We start from the raw sequence: 12725 nt of genomic DNA on the forward strand, positions 1-12725 counted from the left end.
TGCTCTTCCTGCGGTTGCATTCTTGCTGCTATACTGGTTTCATGGTACAAGATGCAGAAAAACCAAGTGACTTCTGGGAGTGCCTGGTGTCTTACCCCTTGTTGACCCCTATTACAGCCTGGTGACCCTGTTTGTGCCCACCTGGTGCTCGGGCCATGCACTTTCTGAGTGTGAAGCAAATAAGGAACCTTTGAGTATGGTGATGAGTAGCTTGTGTTAAGCTTTATTCTTGCTGTTGGTTTTAGGTGTTTCTAATTTAGTCTTACCTTGTTTCCCGTTTTCACTTGACGCTCTGTCAGAGATTCTTACTCATTATTCTTCAGAATCCTGGTAGAACCTCTGATTTAATTTTGCCTGGTTTTTCTAGATTTACTTTTTGCCTTCCTAAACATGGTGTACCAATCTGTTTCTCCCTTACTCTCATCCACCTGAATTTTAATGCCAAAAGCTCTCCCTGACAGTCTATTCTTATGTAACTAAATTCTGCCCCGCCTCCCCGCCTCCCTTCACCTGCCTTTATATCTAAGCTGGGTCATAACAGGGGTAGATTCCTCAAAAGTGACACTGTAGGAATTGCTCAATTACCCGAGAGAAGCACTTTGCTATTAAAACAAATACCTGGAAAAATGTCTTCAGCAGGGGCCATCAAGACTGGGTTATTGGTTAAAAGTCTCAGGTGGGACAGACTGGGGCAGAGCTTTCACTTTCTTCTTAGTCACCTCACAACCAGTTAGGGGAAATGGAATAGGAGGGCATGGATAACCCAATCAAGGTATAAACCAAAGCTCAGAAGGTACCCCCTCTCTTCTTCATAAAGCTGTCTATCCTCACTGTCTTATCTTCACTCACTTGCCTTCTCAATCCTCACCCACTCCCTTCAAAGCAGCTCTTACTAAGTTCATTAATTATCCTCAAGTTGCTACATAATAGTCTTCTCTGGGCTAATCTTCCATCAGGACAGATACACCCTTTGCTCCACGGCACAATGCTCCTTTGTATGTGCTATGCAGTTTTGTCTCAGCATTTCTCATCATTAAAGCTCCTTTCGATTCCTGATGCCCTCTATGTTCCCTGCAAAGATAATCTTACCATGCCAATGGCTTCAACCACACCTAAATGCTCCAAATTCACTAATTTATATTCGGGTCCAGACCTTTCTCTTTCAGGTTCCAGAGCAGCCTATATAACTGCCTATGCAACATCTTATTTGAATGTTTCAAAGGCATCTCATTGTCCTCAGGTTCCCCTCACAAGTCTTCCCTGCTACCACCAACCTCACACCTACCAGTGAGCACCCCTCCAAATCTGGCTCCCTTCCAGGGTTATCTATCTGAGTACACAGTCTGTCTATCCACCCACCCATCTATCCTCCTGCAAGCCAGAAACACAGGAGTCACCTCTGACTCTTGACTTCTCTACCCCACATACGGTCCACTCAGTTTGACCAATCATGTCTCTTGAATCCACCTACTTTTCTTTCTAGTCTGCGTTATCATTGCTTCTCACCTGGGCTACTGAATCTCTTAACCAGTGTCTCTTTCCAATTAGTATTTTTTACTTTACAGCTGGATTAAATTATCCAAAGGCAAATTTAGTTAGCAACCCTCACCTCCTCTTCTCTAAAATCTTTTTAATGAGGTTTTCCTTGTTCTTGTAATAAAGACTAAAATTCTTAATCCTCCCTTGAAGGCCCTGCAGGTCGGACTTGGACTTCCCTCCCTCTCTGGCCAGCTGCCCTGTCCCGCCCCTCCTAGTTCTGGCCACTTAGTTTTCCTTCAGTTCCTCAAACTCAAGGGTTCCCTCATGTGATGTGTCTGTTCACAGTGGACGTGGTCTTCCATTTCATGTCCTCAGGGAAGCCTTGATACCTCCTGAATAAGTCATCCACCATTAGGGGTTTCAGAGTCTCATGTACCTCTCTTTGTGGCCCTTAACTTCACTTCACTTGTTTGTATAATCGTTTAGTTCAATACAATCATTTCATTTTCTCCTCCCACACACAGGGAATGTCAGTTTTCTGAGGGCAGAGACTGTGTTTGGGCTCACTGCGGTTACCCCAGCATCTTCACATTTCCCCCACCTCCCTTCCGTCACACTCACTCTTCCTCAGTGGCATGGCTCCTTGGGACACCCTGCTGAGGCAGGGCCACCCCCTCAGGCTCTCTGCCTGCACCTGGCTCCCTTCCTTACCTGTGTCAGGTACTGCTTGCATCTCATGCTCTCAGGGAGACCCTCCTTGGCCACAATTTTAAAGCTGCAACCTTTGTGCACCATTTTTGTTACACGTCTCACTTTCTAATATACACATTATACAGTTTACTTAGTGCTTGTTTTTCTGTCAGCCCCATGTGCATGTTAAGTGCTATGTGGGCAAAGGATTCTGTGTTGTTTCCTGCTCTTTGACACTTAGGATAGTGCCTGGCATGTAACAGGCACTCAATAAATATCTGTCAAAAGACTTCCTTCAGCTTGGCATGGAGCCTGGCACATGTCAGACCAATATGTCTTTGCTGACTGGATCACAGAAAGGGGAGAGGGAGCCTGGGAAGGGCCTGCACATTCTGGCTGTTATCTCTAATTGCCTGCCCCCAGAGAAGAGGACCCCTGATTTAAGGGGCTGCTGTTAGCTGGGAGATTTGGTGTATGTCTTATGCTCTGAGTTAATTATAATCAGGAACTGCTGAGAGTGTCAGGAGGGCTACATTTGTGTATGTGGTGTGCTAACGGTGGACAGGGTATTAGTTTATATTTGGAAAGGGCTAGCTCAGCAAATTTATAGTATACATAAGAAAAAAGTTTAACTTATTTAAGAGCAAAAGCCAATAAACAGTTCTTAAGCACTACTGAAAGCATTTTATATTCAAACACTGTTGCAAAACAATGAATGTGATCATTACTAGCTCTTCTTATGTTCTCTGAAAAGCACTATGAAGACTCTCTAAGATGTCTGAATCCCCCTATTGCTCATCTTAGATAACGATGTTATTCCCAAGGCCCAGGTGCTGTGGAGCAGGCTTCCCAGTTAGTGAAATCATCTTTCCACAATTACATACATTTTTTAGAGGGCAGGGGAGATGGTAATAGTACTCTTCTTCTCTATGACTTAAAGAAACAGCCAATATGGGTATATACCTAAGCATGATTTAAATAAGTACTTTCATTTTTTTTATTCCTCAAATCCTTCCACAACTCGAACAATACTGAAGATATTTTTTTTCACTGCCATACTAAAGACATACAGACAGTCTCAAATGAACCAGTTCCAAATGATGGTCCTCAGAGTGGTTCCAAGCACCGCAATGGCTTCATCAGACGCACCTGGGAAGCTTGCACCAGGCTGGGGCCACTCCGTAATGAAGTACCACTCGACCCGTGTGGTTTGACGTGAAGACTGGATAAGGGCCGGCACCAGAGAGCTCTGGTATTTAAGCCAACAGTAATGATATTTCTGCAAACCATTTGCGGTATTAAACTTCTAGTTAGCTAAGGTGGATTAACAGTACTATCTAAGGATATGGATACCGTATTTTAAAAGCATGAATAATGGTTTGGCAGGTGGTTTAAGGTGATATTTCAGGATATGCCAGCATAGAGACTATACAGAATCATATTAATAACCACGGGAAGCTCTAAAGGGACTTTAGAAAACAGAAATTAGAAGAAAAGATAACCATTTGCAACAACATGAACAAACCTAGAAGGCCTTATGCTAAGTGAAAGAAGACAGACATAGAAAGGAAAAGTGCACAATCTCACTTACATGTGGAATCTAAAAAAATTAAACATACAGAAGCAGAGAGTAGAATAGTGGTTTTACCAGGGGCTGGGGATATGGGAAATGGGGAGATGTGGGTCAAAGTGTACTAAGTTGCAGTTATGTGGGATGAATAAACATAGAGATCTAATGTGCAGCCTGATGACTATCGTTAATAAACCTGGAAATATGCTAAGAGAGTAGATTTCAGGTGCTCTTATGATACACGCACAAATTGCAACTATGTGCTGAGAAGATATATTAATTAGCTTGACTGCAGTAATCATTTCACAATGTATATGTATATTAAATCATGCAAATATATACAATTTTTATTTTAAAAATATATGGAAAAAGAGAAAGCACATGTGTGCACAGGGAAAGGCTTCAGGATGCTGCAGATGCTGAGAGGTTAGATTAAGAGAATGGATAGAGTAATAGGCAGAAACATCTCTCTCTCTCTCTCTCTCTCTCTCTCTCCCCCTCTCTCTCTCCTTTTTAGGACATGGGCCCCAGAAAGGCATAAAAATACTGTGACCTGATGGAGAAACACTGAATGAGCCCGGGAAGGGCAGAATGGAGAGCAGGTGAAAGCTAGAAAATCAGCCCCAGAGGTCAGGGGGAAAGGCAACAGCTGGCAACGACCCAGAAATGGAGCCTAGAGTCACAGCAACAAGGGATCTGTCCTCCACCTGTGGGCCCAATCCAGCCATTTGCTTGATGTGAAAATAAAGATTTATTGGAATGCAGACAGTCCGTTCATTTATGTATTGTCAATGGTGGCTTTCAGAAGCAGTGCTGAGGAGCTCAGCTGAGAACGGCGGGTCTGCAATGCCTAAAGTATTTATTATTTGGCCCTTTGCAGAAAGAGTTTGCCAACCCCTGCACTTGGATGTATTGATAGGAGGGCAGTACCCAATTATATTTAATCATCTTTCTGTCACAGTGCCTGGCACAGTGCCTGGCAAACAGTAAATGATCAATAACTATTTATGGAAGGAAGGCATGGATTACTGGATTTAACCACATACTCTTGGTCCAGCTGTGAGGAGAAATAAGGTAGAGTAATGAGACTGCACATTTCTGTGGAAAGCAGCTGTGCACCCAGTGCCCAGAAGGTCCAGGTGCAGGAAAGGCGGGCAGGGTGATGGAGGCTGGACGGAGCTTTCCAGGAGAGGACCTGCTTGGAATGCCTGGCTGAGCTGGCAGACTTTTCACAGAAAGGAAGCAGTCCATGTTTGCCTGGAGACGTGACGCCTCTACTTGAGTCTAAAAAACCAAACTTTTCTAAATAATTAAACCAGAAAATCATTTTTTAAGTCACAGAATGACTTCTACCCATTCATGTGATCACAGGCAAGGCACTTCATCTCTCCATGCCTCAACTTGAAAATGAGGACAACACTTAGTAGAATTAAAATGGTTTCTATGTATTTAGAATTTGTGGGTTTTAAATGTCTTCATGAGAAAAAGAGAATACAAATGTTGATTACAATGACGCTGGGAGGTAGGTTAGGCCATGAGTATCTCTCGCTGGGCTCCCCTTTCCACACAGGACTCTGACGTGCTGGCCAGTACCCTCCAGCCCTCCCACAGAACCAGGCCACCGGGATGCCGGCCGCGCTATTGGCGGCCACCTTTCCCACATGCAGGCCATTATTAGATGTCCTCTGACATCCTGTTCCCCTGAGCACCCAATCTGAGGTAGGTGACAGTGAGTGATGATAGGCAAACAATGATTACAAATTAGATGCTGACCTCATTGTCTCTCTTAGACAACAGACATCAAAGGAGAACTTCTGCAGAAGGCAGCTCTCAGATTTCTGTACAGGGGGCCGTGGGAGTCAGTCTGGGGCTAGGGGACTTAGCTCGAGGCTGCCTTTCAACAGTGAGTGCACAGTTTTTACTTAAGTTTGTGTATGTATTTGGGGTGGCCTGGGGAGATGAAGGATGGGAAGGGAGGGAGCTAAAGTCTCCTTAAGTTGTCTCTTATCACTGTCACTAGCCTATGCAGAACACAACAGTGATGGCAAAAACTTCAGGCAATGTGGCAAGCTGGTGGGGACCAACGGCTAGTGGTTCTAAAAGCTTCTCTTGGGTTGAAATCCTGCCTCCATACTGTGTAACCCTTTTACCTTCTGTATGCCTCAATTTCCTTGCCTGTAAAATAGATACACTATCTCCTTCATGGTATTGTTATAGGGAGCAAGTGAGTTAATATGCATAAAGTGCTTAGAGTGGCATCTAGCATATAGTAAATGCTCAGCAAATGCGAGCTTTTATGGTTTTCATTAATCATTCAAAAGTATTTCTCAAATATCTACCAAGTGCAGGCATTAAACTGCCTCCGGAAGGGGCAGACACCAAGCTCTGTTGAACAAGGCCGGCTGGATCTCCGAGTGCACCTCGAATCACTCCCCACTGATGCTATAGCAACTTCAGGACAAAGGCTCATCCACATCCCCCTCCACTTGGTGTGTGTGTGAAGGGGGCCAGGGTGCTACTGTGAATTCCCCATTTTACCTCCATGAATCCCTTTAGAGTTTGCCACAGAGGAGAGGGAGCTGCTGGGAAGCATCCTCTAAGCCATTACATCAAATCTGGATTCTTTCAACAGTGCAAAGCTCAGTGGACTCCCAGAGAATACGAAGGAACTTGGAATATCTATACTGGTTCACTAATTCTTCTCATGACCACTCTCTTGCAAGAAATAACATTTTCCTTCTTTGAGCCTTGATAGCATGGTACACACAGTTCCAACACAGAGCTGTGCTGTCATGTTGAACTAGAGTCACAGTACTCTCACTGCCCAGTCTGCTCTGTCTTGGGAGCAGGGACTTCATCTCCATCACCTTGGAATCCTCAGCGTGGGCCAGTGTCTGGTGCTCCATAGTGTTGACTGAATTCACAGAGGGGCGTTTAAGTCTTAGATCTCAGGGAAGCACCTTTTGCCTAAAAAGGACTCTCATATGACCAGTGAAGCATTCAGTCAACAAACAAACAAACAAAATACTAGAAGCTTTATGAGTAGCCAAAGAGAAAACAGGGCATGCTCATGTTCAACCAGGGTGGTTCACACATATTGTATGTAAACCCTGCTCCCTTTTTTAAAAAAATAAAACACAGATACACTGCAGGTTTTCACTGTCCAATTTGGGAGTCACTAGTCTCATGTGCTATTTAAATGCAAAAATGACTAAAATCAAATACAATTTAAAGCTCAGTTCCTACCTGGGAAAACTAACTATAGAACTACTATATGACTCAGGAATTCCACTCTGGGTATCCATCAAAAAAAAAAATGAAAACAATAATTTGAGAAGATATATGCATTCTTACATTCATTGCAGCATTAGTCACAATAGACAAGATATGAAAGCAACATAGGTGCCATCAATAGACAAACAGATAAAGGAGATGTGATACATATTTGTATATATAAATGTATATACATATATATGCACACACAATGGAATATTACTCAGCCATAAATAGAATGAAAACTTGTCATTTGTGACAACATCATGGACCTAGAGTATATTAAGCCAAGTGAAAAAAGTCAAACAGAAAGACAAGTATCATATGATTTCATTTATCTGTGAAATCTAATAAAACTGAAGAAATAGAACAAAACAAAAAAGAAACAGACTCATAGATACAGAGAACAAAGTGATGGTTGCCAGATGGAAATGTGTATGGGGGATGGGTGAGAAAGGTGAAGGGGAGTAACGGATACAAACTTCCAGTTAGAAAATCACTAAGCCATAGGGATGTAAGGTACAACATAAGGAATATAGTCAGTAGTATAATAATTGTGGAGTGATGGATGATTACTGTTTTTATCAGGGTGATTACTGTTTTTTCATAAGGTAAAATGTTGAATCTCTGTTGTATACCCGAAACACATAATATTGTATGTCAACTGTACTTTAATAAAAAAATAATAAAATCTATGGTACAGCTGTACCAGGAATACTACTCAGTGATAAAAAAGGAATGAATATGTGCAACAACCTGGATAAATCTCTAGAGAATTTTGCTGAGTGAAAAACAGCCAATTCCAGAAGGTTATATAATGACATAATGTATTATTCATATAGCATGCTTAAAATGACAAAATTATAGAAAAGAAGAAATAAATGGTTTCTAGGGGTTAAGGTAAAGCATATGTGGTTATAAAAGAGGAATATCAGGGATTCTTGTGGGGATGGGAATGCACTGTACCTTGACTGTTATCAACATTATACCCCAATTATTAACTGTGTATTTTTTGCTATATATTATAGTTTTACAAGATGTTTTCATTGGGGAAAAGTCAGTAAAGCATATACATTATCTTTGTGTCATTTTTACAATTACATGTAGCTCTGCAGTTATCTCAAAATAAAATGTAATTAAAAATAAAAACCAAAACTCAGTTCCTCAGTTGCACAAGGCACACTCCAAGAGCTCACCCGGTGAGCGGCCACCGTGTCGGAGAGCACGGGCACAGGCCATCCCTAGTCACTGCGTCAGCATTCTGTTCCACCACAGAACCCCCACAGTCCTACTAGAAAATGTTACTCAGGCAAATAAAATTCTATTGCACTTTCACTATCAATAAAGCTAATATATTGCTCCCCTGGACTATCCAAACCTTTTGAGTTTGTTCTTTTGTAAATAATAAGACATGATGAGCTAGATGCTTTCTGTGTCTATTCCCACATTTTTTTGTTTTAATTTACATATATTTAGAAATAGTATTAATTCTGTTAATACCTTGTGAGTACTTGGTGCAGACTGTGTGACTTAGAGCAATTTAAAGCAGGGGATGGATGGCTTCAGCCCTGGGAGAAGGAGGCTCATCAATCTCCCACGTGTCTCAGCATCGTTACGGAACATTAATGAGGTTGGGCTCAATTTAAAAACCGTCCAAGACATTATGGATTGGTAACATTCAGTTCCACAGGAACTGGGAATTTCTGAGATATAATCCTAGCTCTTTTGCTAATGAGTGTTGTGATATGGGGACTATCATTTAACTTCTGAGTTTCAGTTTCCTGTCCTTAAAATGGGGTTATTACTGACCTACCTAACCCAAGTGTCTGGAGGATTAATGAGTTAATGTTTGCGGAGAACTCAGGGCTCCTTGCAGTAAGGCGTGCTGCGCATCATTATTTCTATTCATTCCCATGTAGCAGCTGGGTAATATTAGGACAGTTATGTTTAGTCCTACAATGCATTTTCTTTCTCAGCATTTTAATATTACCTACGTTACCAAAACCTTAAATCTACAAGTAAAACTAGCCCTAAAGCAAGACACATTGACATAGTGAGGGTATTTAGGTAGTTTTTCCTTTCTTTAATATGAACATGACAGCAGCTTTTCCAGCAGGATGAAGGCAGTAATTGCACTGTAAATTCTCACTACATGAGGCTGGTGGTCAGTCTTAGTGGATGAGAAATAAAGTTATACCACAGCAGAATTACACTGTCAATACTTACATGCAATGATATTCCCATATCTGTTCTTCATTCTGTTCTCATCTTTCTTAGCAGAGTCCCATGGTGCAGACTGCCCTTCAAAGAAGCTCTGGGAGAGGGAGAAAAGCGACAAAGAGAATTACAATTTGGTGCAGTAAACACAGATCTTAATGATGGAGGATGGTCTTACAAAATGTACAAGGGTCATGAAGGAAAAAGAATGTTCACAAGAATGATAACAATGGATTTTTCAAGTATTTTGTATTTTAAATATTTCATTTATCTTTTTGTTTACTTTTAGTTAAATGTGATCCCACAATTTATCAGCACAATCTGTTAAAAACAATCCATTAAAAATAGTTGTGTGGTTCATTTCTATCCTACTTTAATATTTAACACAGAAAATTGCATATTTTTTCAATTTCTGAATTATATTACCATTTTTCAATATTCTCCTAAGAGATATAAAAATATCATTTTTCTTCCCAATTGCTAAATGAAAGAAGGTTATTTTTGGTTAAAACTGTGAAAGTAGGTAAGCCAAGACTTTATAACTTCAAGGCTAAAATATTTTAATAAATTCTGCTAGAGTTTTTTCTTCATTTTTAATGGAGCTTACATGCCCATTTATTTAAGGATTTGGCATTATTATACCCAGGGCCTTTAATCTTCATGTTATTAGACAGATATATATTTTTTCTCTCCAAATTATAATGAAAATGTCCCTCTGCTGGGACTTTTATTTCTACTTTAGTCCACAATCCATTTTACCTTCCTGTGGTCAACTATATAACAAGGTAATGAGAAGAAGGATGGTACGAGAAGCATTTATTATAAAACTGATTCCTTGTCTTTGCCACAGCTACTCTTCTACTTCTTGGCATCAACTGGGAAAGAACAGAAGAGGAGGGAGGAGACAAAAAGACACAGCAGATACATGACATTCCAAAATGCTTAAAGGGCCAGGAAATCACCTCCTCAAACATGCCCCACATGGCTTTCCAAATACCCTCTTTAGAAATGCTCTTTTTTACTCCCCTAATCTCCGTTCTACCTATGGTGTTTGGCCATCAAGGTCATATCCACTAATTTCCACTATTTAGTGATTAGTCTGCAGTTATTATTCCATTTTTATGAGTCCAGTGACGCCTTATTAGTTGAACTGCTCTCTAGTGCTGCTGCGGCAGGGAGGACTACCCCTCTCCCAGACCCCGTGGTGAGCATGCCCGCCTGCATGACACACAGGCCTGACCACGCAGTGGATGGTGCTCAGCACGTTATACTGTGCCACACGACTGTGGACTCCCTGAGGACCGGGACTGCGTGTCATCATTTTGTTTGCACAGAGTCCATGCTTCACAGTAGGAACCAATCATTAGTTATTAAAAGTATGAGCAACTTTGGTGTATGGTGACAGTCTGTGTGGCTTTGATCTCTAAATAAAACCTTTCTTCTGTGGCTTAAGTATGAGAGGGGTTTGGATACTTGGATAACCTGCATATGCACAGTTTACAGATTTCATTCTGCCAAAGTTTGTAAAGTCCACTCCTTTTTTGTGATCGCTGTATAATCCTGCTGTCACCCTACAGCTCAGCCCTCATCAGAGACTGGCTGGAAAAGAGCATGGTCCCACTGGCACCAGGACATCCACACAGCAAAACCGCAGGAGAACACACCATTTTATAACAGCAAGAGTGAAAAAGCTAATACCACTCTCAGGTAAACATGAGAGTTAGAATTTTAAACTGTACATCTTGATGTAAGGCTCCTTAGTCATAATCATCATTACCACCTTATTAGAATAACAGTTTTTACATCATGTTTATCATTTACAAAAAGCATGGGGGCAGACCAGGATCCTGTATATTATATATCTACAGCTGTATTAATAGATCCACACTATGCATGGCTAACTGAAGGGTAAAATACTGTACAATACAAGACGAATACAAGTTAAAACATTTTCACATTATTAGTATGTTAAATAAATAGAAATACTAGCACTAAAGTACTAGTTAATTCCATCTAGAACAAGACAATTATATCATCAGGAGATTTATTGAAACATGTAACTTCTATTCTGCTATAAAATATTATTCAAAAATAGCCTTAGAGATTTTAAAATTATACTCTTTTTCTGAATAGTGTCTTTGTTACTCTATGAATGACTATTTTATAGTTGAATAATAACTATTATTTGACTTCCAACAATTTAATTCTACTTTGATTTTGTCATGATGTAATTACCAATTTCATTTCCCTCAGTCTTTTCTATCCACCTAGAAATTTTCAAATTTTGTTTTTTGGTAGAAAGATGAATAAGGTCAGTGAAGTTGAGGGGGCTCTTGACATCTTCCAGTAGATCCATGGACACTAGTTAACAGTATCACAGCATGTGTGTATAGTGGGGAGGAGAGAGGTCAGTGATGCATTCGGGGAAGAGGCACTTACTCACGATTAAAAGAAAACTCTCTTAAGCCACCTGAGGCAAAGTCATATGAGTCCCTTCCCACTCTTGACACACAGATGCTCTCCTGTGGAAGACTGCTCACATCACAGCTGTGTTTCTTTAGCATTTGTGGTAATCATAGGTCTCCTATTAGCCCTGGTTTTTAAAGATAGTTATTTTAGTTTGACTGTTTTCATTTAACTGATGACCAGGAAACAGACACGTATCAACGACATGAAAACCAATCTCCTTACACTTGGGCGCTCCATGTAGTTCCTGGCATGCTTTCATGACGGTGGGCCCAAGCACTGCCGAACTCCCAGCACTAGTTACCTTGAGCATCAATAAATGAAGGCAGAATGAACAAGTCCATTGACCAACTAATCCTCATGAGTAGTCAGGTACAGAGATGCAGACAGACCACAACCAGTTCAAAACAGGCTGACCTGGATCAGACCTCAACATTTTCTGACTCAGTCCACTGCTCTTTTGACACTACCCCTCCCCTGACAAGGACTCTGAAAAGACCAGTGTTAAGCCTTCTTAAATACATGTGGCTAACAATCCCTTTCCAGGCCTTGATCATATATCTCCTTGTTTCTATTCTTTTTAATTTTTAAAAAAGTTTTGTTTATTTACTTTTAGAGAGAGAGGAAGAAAGGAAGAAAGGGAGAGAAACATTGATGTAAGAGATACATCATTGGGTTGCCTCTCGCATGCCCCCAACCAGGGACCTAGGCATGTGCTCTGACTGGGACTTGAACTGGTGACCTTTCTGTTTGCAGGCTGGCACTCAATCCACTGAGCCACATCAGCCAGCTTTTCTCCTTGTTTCTAAATGAAGCTTTACAGCAGGGGAATATAAAAGATTCAAGTAAACTTTAACTGTTGATTACTTTTACAAAATAGGAAAATTTCTTATCTCCTCAGATAATATGATCATTGCAGGGAAGCACCAAACAGTAGGAGAGCTGCAGAAGAAGTTCTTGCGGTGTGCCTCCCCATATTCCTGTCCAGGTATTATGTGAATCACTTTTAGTGGAAAATGTATTTTTTCTT

At 40.9% G+C, this 12725-nt stretch overlaps 1 protein-coding gene across 2 annotated transcripts in view; it reads right to left on the reverse strand.

Annotated features, from left to right (window-relative positions):
• The window catches only part of PTPRM (protein tyrosine phosphatase receptor type M), an 820882-nt gene that overhangs the window by 101410 nt on the left and 706747 nt on the right, over positions 1-12725 (reverse strand). For both annotated transcript variants that reach the window (XM_054587385.1, XM_054587386.1), the window contains one exon: positions 9239-9326. In XM_054587385.1, the coding sequence (XP_054443360.1) occupies positions 9239-9326 (88 nt within the window). The remainder of the gene's footprint in view (positions 1-9238; positions 9327-12725) is intronic.

The sequence above is a fragment of the Pteronotus mesoamericanus genome, unplaced genomic scaffold, assembly GCF_021234165.1.
Source record: "Pteronotus mesoamericanus isolate MK-2021 breed Mesoamerican mustached bat unplaced genomic scaffold, CSHL_Meso_final scaffold_118, whole genome shotgun sequence".
NCBI lineage: Eukaryota > Metazoa > Chordata > Mammalia > Chiroptera > Mormoopidae > Pteronotus > Pteronotus mesoamericanus.